The sequence below is a fragment of the Carcharodon carcharias genome, chromosome 18 (genome assembly GCF_017639515.1).
Source record: "Carcharodon carcharias isolate sCarCar2 chromosome 18, sCarCar2.pri, whole genome shotgun sequence".
NCBI classification, from domain to species: Eukaryota; Metazoa; Chordata; class Chondrichthyes; order Lamniformes; family Lamnidae; genus Carcharodon; species Carcharodon carcharias.
The window spans coordinates 38,533,384-38,554,025 of NC_054484.1; the positions used below are offsets into that span (position 1 = coordinate 38,533,384).

Here is a 20,642-nt window from a genome sequence, read left to right on the forward strand (position 1 = left end):
CCCTGCAACCATACCACCAAGAAGGACAAAAGCAGCAATGTTGTAGGGACATCACTATCCTCAAACTCCCCTTCAAGTTATCACAATTCTGACTTGTACATTTATCATTGTTCCTCCATTGTTGCAGATCAATATCCTTGAATTCTCTATACACGGCCATTTTGGGAGCAACAGCACCACAACAACTATAGCAGTTCAAGGATAAAACCAACCACTATTTTCTCAGGGAACCAAATGTGGGAAATAAATATGGCATTGCCAGCTTTGCCAATGTTCCAAGAACAAGTTTATATTTTTTAAAGAAAATAAAAACCGATGTGTAGCTGTATTATTCATGGCAGCTTGAGGCTTTTTCCTCTCTCCCTGTTTTTTCTCCAACCTAAAGTAGCCACTAAGAGATATTGGTGGTATTATTCAATGCATGTACAAACATAAACAAGTACACTTTAAAAATGGTATTGCTTCCATAACAAACTATTTTATTAAATCTGCTTGATGGAACAAGAGGCACAAAAGGGGCCAAGAATGGCACAATTTATTCCTTAAACGCAGGAATACAAATGTGCAACTGAACAATTTGTATTCGTGATTTTCATACCAATTTTCTCGATCCCAAAGTTATTTTAAGCTCATAATACCATTCATTAGAAACTCCTTACAAGCCAAGAAAGGACTTCTGTATCTTATAATTGATCTCTACAGTTAAGTCATTTACTAACAATTGCTTTAATAATTTACCTTTGGTGAACTAGTGGGACTGGCACAAGGTGACCGAACCACTCCTTTCTGAATGAGATCTAACCGAGGCGGCACTGGGGGGAGGTTGAGGTGTTGAATTTGGAGTGGATCTGGAGCTGCTTTTCGGCGCTGTGCAACAGGTGATGAGTTTGGTGATGACACTGGTGAAATTTGCCTGTCCGTACACTGCAAAGACCAAACAAGATTATGAGGCAATGAATGCTCCATAATTGAGGACTTCATAAAGCAAACTGATAGGTCCACTTTCATTGTAGTCTTCCAAATAGCTAACACTCAGATGTATTTAGCAGCATCACTTGTTCAGAAAACATTTCTATATTAAGATTAGAATCCTACAACACAGAAGGCAGGCATTAGGCCCAACACCGTACCAGCTCCCCAAAAGAGCCGGCCAATTTAGTCCTACACCCTAATTTTTTCCCATAGCCCTGTAAATGTCCAACTGACCTCTAAAAGTTTGTATGGAATTTGATTCCGCCAACTTTTTAGCTAGTGTGTTTCAGATCATCTTAACTCTCTACATGAGGAAATGTTTTCATTTTCCCTCCAGTTCTTAGGTCAACTATTGTAAATCTATAAACTTTGCCAACCCAGATGCCAAAGAAAATAATTTCCATATTTTCTCCAAAGTACCTCAGAATTTGAATACCACTATTAGGTCACCCCTTAACCTTTTCTACTCTGAGGAACAATCCCAGCTTCTTCAATCTTTCCACATAACTGAACTCCTTCATATCACCTTGTAAACCTCATCTGTACCTTCTCCAAAGCCTTGAAATCCTCCCTATAACGTGTGGTGCCCAGAACTATGTGCAATACTCTGGAGGACTAACCAGAGACTTGTAAATGTATAGCATGACTTACTTGTTTTTACATTTAATGCCCCTATTTATAAAGCCAAATATCCCATATGGTTCCTTAAAATCTTCTCAACTTGTCTGGTCACTTTCAAAGATTTGTGAATATGCACCCTCAGGTTCCTGTTCTTGCACCACCCTCAAAACAGAACCATTTAGATTATACTGTCTCTCCATATTGCTTCTCCCAAAATGTATCACCTCAGTTTTCTGCATTAAATTGTATCTGCCACATGTCTGCCCGTTTCATCAGTCTATGGATTCCTGAAGTCTGCTATTTGCTGACTATTTATTACGTTGTCAAGATTTATCATCCACAAACTTCAAAATTATATTCCCTTTACCCAAGTTGTCATTTCAACATAACAAGAAAAGCAATGGTCCTAATACAGATCGCTGGGGGACCCACTGCATACTTCTGTCTGATCAGAAAGACAATAATTCACCACTGCTCTCTGCCTCCTATCCCTTAGCCAATTTTGTACTCAAGTCACTGTTAAACCATGTGCTTCTATTTTGCAAATAAGTGTATTATGATGTACTAATCAAATGCCTTTTGATAACCACATATACAATATCCAGAGCACTACCTTTATTATCCCCTTTGGTTACTTTATCAAAATAACTCAGTAAGGTTTGTCAGATATGATTTGCCTTTGACAAATCTGTTCTGACAATCCTTACTACCCCAAGCTTCTCCAAGTGAGAATTCACCTTTCCTTGAAAATTGTTTCTGGTAGGTTTCCCACTACTGACATTAGACTATTCAGTCTGTGGTTATCAGATTTATCTCTCTCCCCATTTTTGAACAGGAGTGAAACATTTGCAATCCTCTTTTCCTCTGGCACCACTCCAATATCCAAGGAGGACTGAAAGATAGTTGAGAGAGCTTCTGCTATCTCTATCCCAGCTTCCCTCAGCAACTAGGTTGCATTCCATCTAGACCTGGTGACTTGTTAACTTTGAGAGATGCCTGCCTATTTAGCACCCTCTTTCTATTTTGATTCTATCCAATATCTCTACTCTATCCAATCCCCCCACCCCCACCATACTCTGACAATCCAAGTTTGTGAAGACAAACACAGGATACTCATTCAGTATTTCAGTTATGCCCTTTGCTTCCATAAGAAAATGTCTAATTTTTAAACCAACAATAACTTGAAGGAAGCTCTAAATTTGCAAAACAGGAATTAGAAATTACAAAGAGGACACTTAATGGAACTGGGAGTTCAAATGTTCACTTGCTGCATGAGACGATCACCACCATTCAAGAATGCCAACTTGAATGAGAGATTTCAGCCTCACACCTATTGCTATTAAGCAGTAACATTTTGAGAATTTGAATTTTGTTTTAATTTAATTTTAATTTTTTTTTTAAACTTGTGAATTTCTTTATACTAGCTAAACAATTTTAATGGACAGATCTTAATGGTGAGGTTTATACCGATTCCAGACTGCAAAAGCTGCAAAGTATTCAATATTTATGAAAATGGTAGAACTCTCCACGTAACAGCCATGAAGAGTTTTGCTCCTGTATTTTTTTTGAAGATATCAGTGAGTCAAAAAAAAAAACTACTGTTTGGAAAACCTCATTGGAGGCTTAATATTTACAAGGTAACTGCTAAAGAAGAATTTTGAAACTGTTTGCATAGTTTTTAAACAAACATTCATCAGCTATACTGCTGCCAAATACAGGAGTTGCCTTTGGGTAAAATATTTCAAGAGCTAGAAGATTTTATTATTTGGCAATTATTTATTAAGCCAAAGAAATCAATGGTAGTGTTAAACCTCCAAATTATCTTTCTTCTTACCCAAATCACTGCCTTAAAGTTGTATTAATTTATTTGAGCCATCTTCTCATTTGCAACTTATTAGTACAAGAATAAGTGCATGTAATTCCCATTATGGTATGAGTGAGAAAAGCTAATATTGCTCTGTAACAAAGTTTATTATATTAATATGTCACAACAACCTGCGACACAGCATTGTGCTGCAGGCGGAAATCCAAATTTCCTATAATTACTGTTTTTCCAATGACAGTTTATCGTAGCTACAACTTACACTGTAGTTGGCTTAGAAGCGTAACTCTTGGAGCAAGCATGCAGCACTGATAGAGGGAAGGAGTGATGATTTTACTCAGTGTGATATGAAACCATTTGAGAATATTTCAAGACAATTTAAAAAAATGAAAACCATCATGAAGGATTTTCTGAATCATTTTGAATGGAATTCAAAACTACAATATTATGCCATTCTAAGCATCTAAGCCAAGATTCATCACTATAAATAAAATTCTACTCAGTTCAATTGATCCATTACCTCATAATCAACATATAACGATCAATCTAAGTCAGTACTATTGCCATAATGGTTATGAGTAACACAAACCAATTGTAAAACCATCTTAGTTACAAATTTGTTTGAGATAAATTGCATCGGGCTGTATCTATTCCTGCATCACTATGACTACGTTAAGATATGTGATTCGGTAAAAATATGAGACCCAGGAAAAAGATTTCATTCAATTGTTTTTACCAGAAATGTCTCCTTTACGCAACAGTTTGGAAAGGCACAGTGTATGCATCTTCTCAAAAGCACCATCAAGCAGAAATGCTGATAAGTCTTAACACAAACAGTTTGGAATTATTGCTATATAAGATACTGTCTACTTGGTACTTAATACAAGAAACCTGCTGTAGATTTTTGGGAAAGTAATTGTGAATTTTATAAATTCAAAGTAAATTCAGTGCTCAAAGTTAATAAATGTTGTCTAACACTTTCTTCGCATGTCATTCCTAAAAACTCCTGCAATGTAGCGTACATGTTCAACTCCAGCTGAAATCACAGCTGTAGCAATACAAATTATCTTGGTCATCAAATAATCAAATTTTAAAAACACGTTAATTGTGAAACAACAAATTATTGCATGATGACATGCTCAGATCTTGAATATAACTGCATCATAGCTTATGCAGATAACCATCTCCAACAATATGTGCCCGAATTACATACCAATTTTAATATTGCAGTAATGTTCAATCTTATGTAGGTCATGATCCGATAAACTCTCATGATATTGGTCCTATAATATACATTATCAGTTAGCTCAACGGATTAATTCATCTCTAATTTTCTTTTAACTGCAATTGATTGTGAAACTGTACAAATCTAATTAAACAGACTTAAATTGGTACAACCTTGAGAGAATGGCATTGTTCTTTTTACAGAGATGCATCTTGTTGAGCTTCTCTATCAATAGCTCTCTCCTAAGGACCCTAGGAAATAGATTGTTATCAAGACCTAGAGTGAAAAGATTTCACTATCAGTGAAATCAAAAATCTGGAAGTTTAACGGTTTTCATAAGATCATCTGATTGTTGTACATGACTATCATGTATTAGTTTCTGATGGCACAGGCCCAGTAGTGCATTTCCAAATATACCATATTAGACACAAGATTTTTCATGAGATTGATATGGGAGAGGATTTTCAAGTTTTTTCCCTTCATGATCCACTTAATTGTGTGCCATGCAGTCCAGCAGAGCACATTTAAACAACTTAAGAGTATAAAGCAGCAAATTCAAAAAACATTTTTATTGAAAACACTACTACTTTTGTCAGCCAATAAATGTGCCAAAATTGAACTAAATATTAAATTACAGCAGTGTGTTATAATGCAGTTGTTTGCTTGTAGCTAAGCCATTGCTGCCTGCTGACAATCTCTTAGGACCACTTTTCAATATAAATCCATCACTGAAGTTATATATTAACATCAGCACATTTTAGAATCATATTTTCAATTTGTTAATGTATCAAACACACAACCACTATTCAGAAAATCCGATTCAGACTTGTACCATTTTCAACCTACCTTTCTAAATGAAGCTAGCTTGTTCATAACTAGTGAGTCATCACGATCATCATCGTCATCCAGGTCTAATATTGGCATATTAAAACTGTCTAGGCAGAATTTCGCTCCATCATCTCTTGGATCAAAAGGATCAACAATAATTGGCTCGGTACCTTTGATCTCACAACGGCAAAATGGGCATCCTTGTCCATCAGATTCCTACATAGAAAATAAATCAGATATAATATGAAAGCAATGATTGGTCTGGGTTTTTAGGTAATAGTAGGATGGAAGGAGGTTTTCTGTATAAAATTAAAACCTCATATACAACACAGATTAATGCAAACCCCAAGAGGCACAATCCATCTGTCTGTTTAACTTCAATTTTTTTTCATTTGAGGTTGCGGTCTGAGGTTTATTAATCACAAAAAAGAAACATATTACAGTACATGGAAGTTTTGCTCAACTTTTTTCATTAAATGTGGATATTAAACTGAGTAAAACACATTGTAGCAGAAACTATAAAGAACGTATGTTAACAATAAATGCGCTTAGATTGTGAACTGAACTAAACTAATCCAAAAGCATCTTCAACATGATTACTGAATTGTAGAATTCTAGACATTCCAGCCTTCCAACATGAATTTTCACTTTATTTGTCAAAATGTAAATTATTTAAAAAAATGGGTTAGAGAGTAGTTAAAACATTCTGCAAAGGCCCAAAAGGGTATCTTAATAATAAGTCTTTACAACTGGCAATGACAGATACGAATGGCATGGACATGGCACATAACTACAAAAGGTCTTCATCCACAATGTAAATGCAAAGGTTAGTTATATTGGCATTTGATCACACATATATTTGAAGCAGGAAATGGTGCCATCAGCAGTCATTCAAGGAAGTTGATTTTCATATTCATAACAAGCATAACTTTTACCACATATAATCATTTACAATAAATCCACAGCCACCTTTTTTCTTACAGGGACGGACTCCAAATCATTAAGCATCATCTAGGGGCAAGAATTTTAATTAATCAACTACAAAGAGCATTATTAAAAAGCAAGAACGAACAAAAACCCAGGCCCTGATATTTGCAGGGAGAATGTGGAGGAACACACAAGTGCAGTAAACCTATCAAGGCCAGGGGTGCAGATGTCCTGTCAAAGTTAATATATGACCTCATTTTAAATGATGCCCAGCAGCCAGCCAAGTTGACAGGCCCAAGTGCCAAAACCAGTGGCAGGAGGACACATCTGCGGTCCTTAGGGTTGATCCCTAGCAATGAAGGAAAGCAAGAGATGAGGCTTGCAAGGGGAGCATGCTGAGACCCGATCAACATGCGGGGTGTGGGTGGGAAGGGGCTGGGTGGAGAGGGGCCACAATCGGCAGAGGGAGACCAAAGACTTCCTCAAGGGGTCGGGGGAGCACTCCAGCTCCTCTTGGCTCACAAGGAATGCTGCAAAAAGGCACTTGCCCCTTAAGCTTTTACTGCTGGGTTTTCCAATAACTCAACTGTTGGCAATAAATCAGCAACACTGTGCTCATCTACCTACTAACAAGCTTCCACAACAAAATGTATTAAGAAAATGTTGGTAAATGGTTAATATAGGATTACGGCATTCTACTTTACAGTGAATTGTTCCCAAAATCTTAAGCAAATTGAGAAAGTTCAAGCGCTTTACATTTATACTTTTAAAAAAATTTATATTTAAAAAACACATCAAAGACACTGGATTTTTTTAAACCAGAGTTTGGATATGAATTTATTAGTTTGAGGGATTATATTTCCCTACTTAAATGAAAACATAATATTTCAGGAGGACGAAACTTCCTGTAGTTTATGATAGCTTGTGCTTCCAATTTTCTGTGCATGTAACATTTGATTTTAAATCCATCACAGATTTTCTTTTAACTGATGTGGAATTCTCTAACTGTGGGAGCATTTCTCCATCTCATCCAAAACTAGGGTACCTTAACATCAAATTTTTCAGAGCTTATTCAAGAGTTTCAGGGGGAAAATATGGTACTTCCCATCTATCCCTGCTTCATCTTCCAAACATGGAACTCAGAAGCTAATGCTCAGCCTTAGTCCTCTTTGAGTGTTACAAAATTAAATGAAGAGTGTAGAAAATCGATCTGTGGAGTCTGCTTTGATATTCTATGATCACCCACGTACCTGCCACGCTGTCAGACAAGAGGTGCACATTAAGTGACCACACGGCTCAATTTTCACATCCTTATCATTCTCAGCACAGATTTTACACAACTGAAATGTGGAGCCCATCTCACAGTACAACTCATATTGTTCCTAGATGGAAGAGAATTTTACTCTTTAATGTAGTTGCATAATTTAGTCAGCAATATCATCAACATACATTTTCAAAAAATAAAGAACAAATGCAAACCGCTCTCAGTCCTCTGCTCTGGCTAATCTGTAACCAAGTCAAAGGATATCAAAGGATAGAACAAGAATGGTTTGGTGAGGCACATATTCCCGCTCTCCCCTCCTTCATCTGTTCAAAAGCTTTCATTGAAATCCATATATATATATAATTCCAAAGTTTTCAAATGACACAAAACTTGGAAGAATTGTAAACTGTGAGGAGGACAGTGCAGAACTTCAAAAAACATTTACACATTGGTGGAGTGGGCAAATAGGTGGCAGATGAAGCGCAATGCGGATAAGTGTGAGGTGATACACTTTGGTACAAAGAACATGGAGAGACAGTATAAAATAAAGGATACTATTCTAAAGGGTGTGCAGGAGCAGAGAGACCTGGGTATATATGTACATAAGTCATTAAAGGTGGCAGGACAGTTAGGGAGAGCCGTTTCTAAAGCATGCAGTATTCTAGGCTTCATTAATAGGGGCCAGAATACAAGAGCAGGGAGGTTATGAAGAACTTATATAAGACAATGGTTAGATCTCAGCTGCAGTATTGTGTACAGTTCTGGGCAACACGCTATAGAGAGGATGTGAACACAATGGAGAGAGTGCAGAAGAGATTTACGAGAATGGTTCCAGGAATGAGACACTTCAGTTATGTGGAAAGATTGGAGGAGTTGGGACTGTTTTCTTTGGAGAGGAGAGGAGACTTGACCAGAAGTTTTCAAAATCATGAGGGGTATGGACAGTGTAGATAGGAAGCAACTGTTCCCATTCGTAAACAAATCGAGAACCAGAGGGTACAGTTTTAAAGTGTTTTGCAAAAGAAGCAAATGTGAGGTGAGAAAATCTTTTTCACACAGCAAGTAGTAAGGGTTTGGAATGCACTGCCTGGAAGAATGGTGGGGTCAGGTTCAATTGAGGCTTTCAAGAGAGCATTGGATGATTATCTAAACAGAAACAATGAGCAGGGTTATGGGGGAAAGGCAGGAGATTGGCACTAAGTTAAAATGCTCAGAGAGCCGGTGCAGACATGATGGGCCAAATGGCCATCCTTCTACACCATAACAATTCTGTGATTCTGTGGAGCAAATCTTTGAAGTTTGATGAAGTGCTTTTATTAGTGTTGAGCAAATCACGATATTACAGTGTTCGGACGTTTGAAAAACATATAGTAAGAAAACACATGGCATCTAAATCAGGATGCAAATCTGGTACCGTGGACACAGTACATGCTTTCAAAAGGGAACTAGTCCACAAGCCTAATTTGCTGCAGGCAACAGTCTCAGCCTCAGAGTTAACTCGCCATCGTGAAAGACATCAAGGTTAGCCAGACTGGTTTCCGGCTGAGGTCGTAAAGAAAGTCCCAGGATGCAAAAAGGTGAGAAGCGGTTGGCTACAACTAACAAATTCAATGTAGGGCTGTAGTTCTGGTCCTTCCAGTTCCACAATAACATAAGTAACATTTTTAAGTCTACCTTTCTGGTGGCACCATCCAGCATTCTCTTTAAGGGTTACTGGTTTACCGCCAAACACTGAAGAAAACTGAACACACTACATGCGACACATGCACTGGCTACTTGCACTTGAAAGAGGTATTGGGCCCATTGCCTAAGACAATATAGGCAGCTTTAAGCCTGCTTGAAGACCTCTTTGCAAAATTTGTTTGTAAGTAACCAGTGCATGTGTCTCACTGCATGCCCTTGATGCCTATGCAACAACTTATGCTAATATGACGAGCGGCACACTTCTGGCGCAGGATGAACATGCGCAGGTTGCCTTCTGTATTGGAGGTGTAAAACAGGCACAGCAAAATCCAGCTTCTAGACCACAAAGACTCAAACTGTAGCCAGAGGTCAGTCATCTTACCTGTGTGACCTTTATGTGATCATGAGGTGTTGGTTCACACAATCCAGTTAGATCTGGATTGTAACTTCGTCCATCCGGGTATAAATAACTAAATAAAATGAAAAGTTCTTCACGTAATTACAGTAACCAAGTCACAATTTTGACATTGAAACAGATTTTGACATTATTACTTATTTTGCCACAGAAGTCAAGGGTACAAGGAATCATAGAGAAAATTTCATTAACAGATACATACAATCCTTCTCGGCATCCATCTATTAGGGCTTGGAAGAGGGGTTTGTTGTGTGGAATCGTCTGCAAGATGTTTCCATCATTTGTGACATAACCAATTGCCCACTGGCCAAGCCGAGTGCAGCTGAGCCTAAAGATGTAGCTAGGGGACAAACAGAAAATAAAATAATTGAGTTTGTACATACGGTACAAACCTCTTCTACCTGGGATATTGTTATTGAATCATTTTTAAAAACTTTCACATGACAATTAAACTAAGGAATCAAACATTCCAGTTACTCAAGCTACACAGATCTGAGGTGTTGTTTAAAACCCTGATGTTATATCCCTTACAAAAGCAAGTATTTTACCATTACCTTGAAAGCTGAAGGCTAAATCTGGAATTGTCACTCAGTAAATCATCAAAATACCAATCATAGCCATTAAAAGCATCGAACGAACCACAGTGGACAAATTCCCTCGATTTTAGCAGTTATTTCTAGCAACATGACGAATTGAGTGCCAGGCATTAACATTTTCTCTTAACACAAGAACGGTGCTCAAGTTTTCAAAATTAGATAATCAGAAAATGTAGCTGCCAGACACAAATTTCAATTAAGCCCATTTTGTAGGACAATTTGGCAGCATGTTTGCGATATGAAGTAAACAAATAAAATTCCAGTAAAACCACTATTAATTAATCAAGGGAAAGCTGATAGTTTCACACCATTCCTAAGGGTCACCTATATCCAAATCATGGAACTATCCAATCTTAAAAGAACCGGGTTAAATCATAGAGATGCAATGAGTCACTTGAAGGTTGCAGTACAGAGTTGCTAGAAGTGCACAATGGTTCAACTTCTTGCTTTTTAGATACTGTCATACCTTCCAGAATGTCACATACTGATTAAATCTTTACAACATAAGACTAGATCTTGCAATGACCATTAAAATCAACCCATCTGTGACTATAATGCAGAAACTTGGAAATGTAATAAACAATGAAGAGGACAATATAAGACTTCAGGACGGACTAGTAAAACAGGTAGACATATGACAGATGAAATTTAATGCAGGCAAGTGTGTAGTGATACATTTTGGTAGAAAAAATTAGGGCAGGCAATATAACTAAATGGTAAAATTTTGAAGGGTCTAATTACATCATGTCACTTCTAGTTCTTTTATCAATCACTTTAAATCTATATGTCCTTCATTACAACAGTGAGCATTTTGAGATGTCCTGAGATTGTAAATGGTGCTATAGAAATGCAAGTCTTTATTTTTATCAGTCAATAATAATCTTAAGACGCAACACTGATTCTTCTTTCTACCTTGCGTGAACTGATACAAATTAAGCAATTTTAATAAAACAGCACTGAATTTATTTATATAATTTCAATTCTATTAACTGATAATTTGAATTAAGTAACTGCATTAGTTTTATTCAGAGACATGGTCGACAGTTCAAGATGACTAAGGGCTGAAAAAAGAAGTATAGAAAGTTTTGCAAAAATGTTCACAGAGAAGTTAATGTCTTGATGAGAAATATTACAATAGTTACAGAAAGGCTGGATATTATAAAGGTTAAGATTGAAATGGATAGAATTAATGAAGAGGATAGTAAATTATTAGCTGACAACCACTACAAACCACAAGCATTAAACGAGCAAGCAGGCAAGCAGATGTGAGCTGATATAAGACTACAGAACTTTGTAACCTATTAATCATAGGGGATTACAATATCCCAAAGGTCGAATGGGGCAAAGAAAAGGAAAATGGAGATCTAAAACCAATTCACTCCAAATTAATGTTGCTAACATTGCACATATATGGCTATTATCGAAATACAAATTAGAGTCAGTACGTTATTTAAAAACTTTAAAAGTTGCACATCTTAAGGCTACTAGGAGTTTTGACTTGAGTGCTTTTTGACATTACTTCCACTGGTAGTTAAGGTGACAAAATGTCTTAAGTGTGACATAATGGTAATATACAAGGCTGAACAATGCTTTAATCTGACTGCTTGTAAATGCTGAAATAGAAACAGGATGTTAGAAATACTTTGCAGGTCACCTAACATCTGTGGGGAGCAAAACAGTTAATGAATTCAGATCTGAAATGTTAACTTGATTCCTCTCTGCATGGGTGCTACCTGACCTGCAGAACGTTTCTAGCAATCTCTACTTTTATTTCAGATCTCCAATATTTGCAGAATTTTGCTTTTGTTCATTTATGTTGCCTGGTTAGCTGATTGACAACAGGATACCAGTGACTGAGCAGTCAGTTTAAGGTACTTCTCAGCAGGGCTGCCAACCGCTGATGGGTTCTTCAGCTATCAACACCATTTCTGAAGATAAAGCATCCAACCTCCATATAACCAACAGCACTAGTGCTATTGAACGCAAGGTTCTTTTCATATAACATTAAATGCACTTAGATAACACGTAGAAATGCATTAAAAATACACTGATTCATGGAATCCAACTCACTAACCACTTTTAAAAACAAAATATTCAAGAATACAATCAATCTTTTTCATTGCCATGCGCTTCCACTCTCTCTCAGATTTAATCTTATGCTTATAAATTTAGGAAAGTGATAACTGGTGGCTGTTTTAGGGATATATTACTTGTATGTAGATTATCAGATGCAGAAGGTAGGTGCCCCAGATCCATCAATGAAGAAGAAGAAAGCAATATATAATATTATTAAAGGTCATGTAACCTAAACAAAAGGGTCAAAATCAATATGTAATTGTGTGGTGACTGCACACCTATAAACAATATTTCTAAAAATCAAAAACCTTTCAACCTACAAATGAAACAGTTAATAAATTCAAATTGTTAAGTGTGGTTTTCATATGAAGTCCTTTGTTCCTTCAAGTTCAATAAAAACAAAAGCAGCAAGATGTCTTAAAAGTCAAATAGGCACAATTAGCGATTCCTTAACCTACTAGTGGTTTTTAGAAAGATGAAGATGTATGCATTTTACAAGTGTCAATACGAATGATTAACTGTAGTCTAACTGGTATAGAACACATTTAGTCCCAAAATCTGTCCAAAGGTTTGTCAATAGGATCATGGATTGTGCTATCAAGCAGCATTTACTCAGAAATAACCTCTGCTCCCTGACACTCTGTACCTGGTGGAATCCATACTCTCAGCTCCTCACCTCATCACAGTCTTGGTCTAAACGTAGACAAGAGAGCTGAACTCAAGAGGGGGAGACGAAAGTCACTGGCCTTGACATCAAGGCAGCATTTGACTGAGTGTAGCTTCAAAGGGCCCTAGCAAAGCTGGAGTCAATGGGAAACACCTGACCTACCTAACTAATCCCATTTACCAGCAACTTGGCCCTTAGCCTTGAATGTTATGATGTGCCAAGAGCTCATCCACGCACTTTTTGAAGGATGTGAGGCAACCCACCTCCACCACCCTCCCAGGCAGAGCATTCCAGTATGTCACCACCCTTTGGGTAAAAAAGTTTTTCCTCACATCCCCCCTAAACCTCCCGCCCCTCACCTTGAACTTGTGTCCTCTTGTGACTGACCCGTCAACTAAGGGGAACATCTGCTCCCTGTCCATGACCCTCATAATCTTATACACTTCGATCAGGTCGCCCCTCAGTCTTCTCTGCTCCAACAAAAACAACCCAAGTCTATCCAACCTCTCTTCATAACTTAAATGTTTCATCCCAGGCAACATCCTGGTGAATCTCCTCTGCAGCCCCTCCAGTGCAATCACATCCTTCCTATAATGTGGTGACCAGAACTACACACAGTACTCCAGCTGTGGCCTCACCAAGGTTCTATACAATTCCAACATGACCTCCATACTTTTGTAATCTATGCCTCGATTGATAAAGGCAAGTGTCCCATATGCCTTTTTCACCACCCCACTAACATGCTCTTCTGCCTTCAGAGATCTATGGACACACATGCCAAGGTCCCTTTGTTCCTCAGAACTTCCTAGTGTCATGCCGTTCATTGAATACTTCCTTGTCAAATTACTCCTTCCAAAGTGTATCACCTCATACTTTTCAGGGTTAAATTCCATCTGTCACTTATCTGCCCATTTGACCATCCCGTCTATATCTTCCAGTAGCCCAAGACACTCAACCTCACTGTTAACCACCCGGCCAATCTTTGTGTCATCCGCAAACTTACTAATCCTACCCCCCACATAGTCATCTATGTTGTTTATATAAATGACGAATAATAGGGGACCGAGCACAGATCCCTGTGGTATGCCACTGGACATGGGCTTCCAGTCACTAAAGCAGCCTTCTGTCATCACCCTCTGTCTCCTACGACTAAGCCAACTTTGAATCCACCTTATCAAGTTACCCTGTATCCCATGTGCACTTGCCTCCTTTATAAGTCTCCCATGTGGGACCTTGTCAAAGGCTTTGACGAAATCCATATAAACTACATCAACTGCACTACCCTCATCTACACACCTGGTCATCTCCTCAAAAAATTCAATCAAATTTGTTAGGCATGACCTCCCTCTGACAAAGCCATGCTGACTATCCCTGATCAAACCTTGCCTCTCCAAGTGGAGATAGATTCTCCCCTTCAGAATTTTCTCCAATAGTTTCCCTACCACTGATGTGAGACTCACTGGGCTGTGGTTCCCTGGCTTATCTCTACAACCTTTCTTAAACAGCAGAACCACATTAGCTGTTCTCCAGTTCTCTGGCACCTCCCCTGTGACCAGAGAGGAATTAAAAATTTGGGTCAGAGCCCCTGCGATCTCCTCCCTTGCCTCCCTCAGCAGTATGGGACACACATCATCCTGACCTGGAGATTTGTCCAGTACTAAGCCTGCCAATATCTCCAATTCCTTGTCACTCCCTATATCAATTTGCTCAAGAACCTCGCAGTCCCTCTCCGAGTTCCATACCTTCATCCTCATTCTCTTGGGTGAAGACGGATGTGAAGCAATCATTCAACACTCTAGCAATGTCCTCTGGCTCCACCCATAGATTGCCCCCTTGGTCCCAAATGGGCCCTACTCTTTCCCTGGTTATCCTCTTCCCATTGATATACTTACAAAATATCTTGGGATTTTCCCTACTTTTATTCGTTGGCTGATGACCGAGCAATGTTCAGCACTATTCACAACTCCTCAGATACTGAAGCAGTCTATGTCCAAATGCAGCATGACCTGGACAACATTCAGGCTTGGGCTGTTAAGAGGCAAGTTACATTGGTGCTACAAAAGTGCCAGGCAATGACCATCTCCAACAAGAAAGAATCCAACTGTCTGCCCTTGACATTCGATAGCATTACCATCACTGAATCTCCCAACTTCAAAATCCTAAGGATATCATTGACCAAAAACTGAACTGGACTAGCCATATAAATACTATGGCTACAAGATCAGGTCAGAGGTTAGGAATTCTGCGGCAAGTAACTCACCTCCTGACTCCCCACAGCTTGTCCACCATCTACAAGGCACAAGTCAGTAGTGTGATGGAATACTCTCCACTTGCCTGAATAAGTGCAGCTCCAACAACACACAGGAAGCTTGACACTGTCCAGGACAAAGTAGCCTGCCTGACTGGCACCCCGTCCATCATCTTCAACATTCATTCCCTCCACCACTGACGGACACTGACAGCAGAGTCCACCATCCACAAGATGCAATGCAGAAACTCACCAAAGTTCCCTCGACAGCCCCTTCCAAATCCACAACCTCTACCACCGAGAATGACACAAGTAGCAGATGTATGGGAACACCACCACCTACAAGTTCCCCTCCAAGCCACAAACCATCCTGACTTAAAACTATATCACCATTCCTTCACTGTCACTGGGTCAAAATTCTAGAACTCCCTTCCTAAAAGTACATGGACTGCAGCGGTTCAAGACGACAGCTCACCATCACCTTCAAGGGCAATTAGGGATGGGCAATAAATGTTGGCCTAGCCAGCGACACCCACATCCCATGAGAGAATGAAAAAGATTATACAAAAGTGCACACAATTTCAAAAAGAAAAGCTGCAGATTTACAGTCAACCTTAACATTCTTTCGTTTTGAATAAAATACTTCCTAAATGACTGCCTTATTAGTAAGAGGGATAACTTGAATAAGTTTTGAAAAGAAATAAAAGGATAAGAGGTAGAGTATTGACTAGAGGTTCCTTCTGCTTTAGTTTAAACTGCTGGTTGAATTCCCTCACAAGAATCAAAGTATTATACTAAGTTACAAATACACAATTTATATTTAGACTTTTCTAACCAGTAACAAACTCTTACACTAAATACAGCTCATTTCGACTATGAAAACACTATTATTAAGTATTACTTCATTAACCATTTGATCACACATGTTTTCTATCATAGACATCTGAAAAAGACCACAAGCATGTAATGTTGATTAGGTAAATGTAAATAACCACAAGAAACAACATCTGTAATATTAACCAAATCAAAGGAGGAAAAAAATTAGAGCAATGATTGAAGTCCTCAGTCGATAATTTAACAAAAGTAACTGAAACCATTTTTTAAAGTAAACATATGCATATTAATTCATTCCGTCAGAAGATTTTTAAAGATCTCTCCTTCATCACCTTCCTGCAGCCACTGATTCATGGGTACTGACAGCCTGTTATTATTGTGCCAAAGTAACCATTCTCCATATGTTATCAACAACAGGATGTATGGTTTGTGGCATCTCAGCTCTTGCTGGACTTGACTTCAAGCAATGCTTGCATACGTGTGCCTCTACCAGAAGATGTGGGATAACAATCAGGCTCAGATTCTTGCTGATTTTTGCCCAGCCTAAAGGCACTGAGTTCATATACCATCCTTACCATCATACTAGGAAGATTGCAGATGGAAAGTATGTACAGTTTGGCATAAGGGATCACAAGAAGGATAGCAGTATTACTCCCTTTTATCAAATTTTCCTCATTTCAGAAGGAACTAAATTCCAGAAAATAGCAACTTAGCAAATTCATTTCATACAACCATGCCATAATCAACTTGTGATAGATCCAACTGTTAACTGGTTGATAAAATCTTTTTTAATTGTCAATTTGAGTTTTTCTGGGGAGTCCTTTTCAGGTTCTAAACCTGAGGGAAAAATCAGGTCCAAAAAATCCCAGCTCTATTTGGAGAAAATTCATTCCCAAATAAAAATAAAACATCAATATCAATATTTAAGGTCCAAAGTCAATTTACAGTATGTGATCAATAACAAATGATGCAAGGAATATTGCATACCATTTACTTTCCTTTTATTGCCAATGAATTTTCCAATTTAATGCCTTCAGCAGATTTATTTTCCCTGAAATCCAATGCAAAGATTAGCAAGGCTCGATGGTGATGAATTTTTCAGTTTGACGGAGACATTTCTTCAGATAAAACCAGCAATTGGTTCTTTGGCAAATGTGTACCCTATTGAAACTCATCAGGTATCATGCTCCTATCAACTTAATTACTGTATATTTGATGCATTTGCTGTAAATTTGCAGACTGTTCAAAACATTTTCTACTTAAATATATTTATTTAAATTCTATGATTATTTATCATATCCACTTCATATTACATTTGACAGTACACTCAAAGCTAAATAAATGAATGTTGGACCTGATTTTAACACTGATTTGGGGTTATGGTTCAGAATTGAGATCTTCTTGATTCACCAACTTAAAAATGGCCACGAGTTTATGATGGAACTCAGTTTAAAAAAACTATGACTCCGGTCAATACATCTTGATGTTGATTTTAAAGTGAATAAATGGGATACCAGTTTACAATTAGATTTATGAGAAAAAGTTTTAAAAAAAGAAATTGTCATGAAAAACGCACTTCTAACAAGAATTCATCTCGAATTGTTGGCACACAATGAGCACCCAAGTTTATGTCCACTTTCCAAAACAGTGTACATTTCGCTTTGATTGGAAGAAAGTAGAGTTAAATACGTTCCATCATTTGAATATTGCTGAAGGGAGAGACCTGGTGCCGAAGCTTCCTCGACAAGCTGGCTGAGAAATCTTCTAAGGGTTTCTCCACTACTGTCTACCGCAAGTCTACCTTCAACAGTTAATATACATGTTGGGATTCGTATAGTTCCATTTGCCATATGATAGACCTTATTAGCAAGGAGGAAAACTCTCCACTGGCTAGAGTCATAAAGGTGAATGGTTGTGGTTGTTAGCGGTCAATCATCTCAGTTCCAGAACATCACTGCAGGAGTTCTTCAGGGCAGAGTCCTAGGGCCCAACCATCTTCAGATGCTTCATCAATGATCTTCATTCAATCATAAAGTCAGAAGTGGGATGTTCGCTGACGATTGCACAATGTTTAGCATCATTCGCAACTCCTCAGATACTGAAGCAGTCAATGTCCAAATGCAGAAAGTGGCAAGTAACATTCGTGCCACAAAAATGCCAGGCAATGACCATCTCTGACAAGAGAGAATCTAACCAATGCCCCTTCACATTCAATAGCATTATCATCGCTGAATTCCCCGCTATAAAACATCCTGGGGGCGGGGGGTTATCATTGACTAGAAACTGAACTGGACTAGCCGTATAAATACTGTGGCTACAAGAGCAAGTCAGAGGCTAGGAATCCTGTGGCAAGTAACTCACCTCCTGACTCCCCAAAGCCTGTCCACCATCTACAAGGCACAACTCAGGAAAGTGATAGAATACTCTTAACCTGGCTGGATAAGTGCAGCTCCCACAACACTCAAGAAGCTTGACACCATCCAGGAGAAAGTAGCCCGCTTGATTGGCACCCTATCCACAAACATTCACTCCCTCCACCACCGATGAACAGTGCAGCAATGTGTACCATCTGCAAGATGCACTGCAGGAACTTACTAAGGTTCCTTAGACAGCACCTTCCAAACCCATGATCACTACCATCTAGAAGGTCAAGGGCAGCAGACACATGGGAAGACCACCACACGGGAGTTCCCCTCCAAGCCCCTCAGCATCCTGACTTGGGAATATATCACTGTTCTGTCACTGTCGCTGGGTCAAAATCCTGGAACTCTCTTCCTAACAGCACTGTGGGTGCGCCTACACCACAGGGACTGCAGCGGTTCAAGAAGGCAGCTCACCACCACCTTCCCAAGGGCAATTAGGGATGGGCAATAAATGCTGGCCTAGCCAACAAAGCCCACATCCCGTAAATGAACTTTAAAAAATCTTGTAAACAGGGCCCCAGCTATTTGCTCATCTTGCAAGCTTGATGCAGAAATAGAGCGCAAAGCTATCTTGCAGGGAAATGGCCATCCTGATCAGATTATTAATCACTGTGCAATGCATACACTCGCAAATGGGCCAAAGGCCACCCTTTTCGGAGCTAAAAAGTGCCTGGTCTACCTGAGGTTAAGAAAGCTGTTTCACACTGCTACTAGGCAGTGACAATGTGACTGATATTTTTCACTAATAGTTTACTGCTGTCTTCCAAACAGACTTTCTGCCTACTACACAATTGAACAATATCATATGTGAATTTCAGTGCTGGTGTAATACCAATTACTTAGGTATACATCCCAACAACTGGCTGGTCAAATTAAACATGTTCCTCCAGCTGCTCGTAATAGGCAGGGTACAGATTGTACTCAACAAGCCCAAGCTTGCAAAGCCCAAAACAAAACATCTACTGCTAGATGTGATTCTGCAATTGGGCAGCACTTGCTGAACAATCCTGATTGCATTAATAGCTACACTAAAAACGAATTTATGATAATCAGCTGAGCTCTTAATGTGGCTCATTTACACTTGCTAAAAGCAACATACATTCATACTCAAGCACTCATTCTCTGCAAACAAAAGGAATATGTTCAAGCCTTGTGCATTTTTTCGATTACCCAGAAGCATGGGGAGCCTATAATTCCTTTTTCCTTTCTCCAAGGCAACACCTCAGACAATCAGTCGACTTGCCAGCTAATCAGCATCCTTTTTCTCCTGTAGTATAAAATATTGAGTTTTTGAAATTTAGCCTTACAAGTGCAAGATGAAAAACTTTGGCAATATGATTCTCTTTTCAGAAATAAATACTTTGTTCTCTGAGTGGTGGTATGTGACATGTGGTGTTTCCCAGGAATAGAGGCCTCAGCTTTTCACCACATCCATTAATAATTTGAATGAAAGAGAGTTACATGTCCATAACTGCAGATGACATTAAATTAGAAGGCACAATAATTTATGTGGTTAGGAGCAGCAAGTTGCAAATGGGCACTGACATACTATGTGAGTGGAAAAATTATGACAGGTCAATATGGGATGCTCTGGATCAAGGCAAACCTGAATACTTTCTTAACGGTGATCAATTAGGATCTATGGAAAAGCAAGGAGATTTAGCTGTTGCAAGTCACTAAAGACTAGTGTACAGGTATGAGTAAACAAAAGGCTAATGGAATATTGGCTTTTATCACAGGAGGGGTGGAGTACAATAGGGAGGATGTTATGGTTCAGTTGTACAGAGTCTTGATTTCACCTCAAATGGAATACTGCATTCAGTTTCAGATACCGAACCTAGGGAAAGATATTGGTCTCGGAAGGGATATGACACAGTTTCACAGAACGATACCAGGGCTTAAAGCATTAAATTACAAAAACAGATTGCACAGCCTTGCCTTGTATTCAACTGCAGTTGAAGGATGATCAAACAGAGATATTAAAAATGATAATAGGGGAGGTGATGGCATAGTGGTATTGTCACTGGACTAGTAATCCAGA

The 20,642-nt window shown here is 38.7% G+C and overlaps 1 protein-coding gene across 5 annotated transcripts in view; it reads right to left on the bottom strand.

Moving 5' to 3' along the window:
- cblb (Cbl proto-oncogene B, E3 ubiquitin protein ligase) overlaps positions 1-20,642 on the bottom strand; it is a 208,143-nt gene that overhangs the window by 59,179 nt on the left and 128,322 nt on the right. For all 5 annotated transcript variants that reach the window (XM_041211044.1, XM_041211043.1, XM_041211045.1 and 2 more), the window contains 5 exons: positions 9,960-10,097; positions 9,725-9,812; positions 7,646-7,777; positions 5,487-5,684; positions 739-924 (listed from right to left, as the gene is read on the bottom strand). In XM_041211044.1, coding sequence (XP_041066978.1) covers positions 739-924; positions 5,487-5,684; positions 7,646-7,777; positions 9,725-9,812; positions 9,960-10,097 — 742 coding nt within the window. The remainder of the gene's footprint in view (positions 1-738; positions 925-5,486; positions 5,685-7,645; positions 7,778-9,724; positions 9,813-9,959; positions 10,098-20,642) is intronic.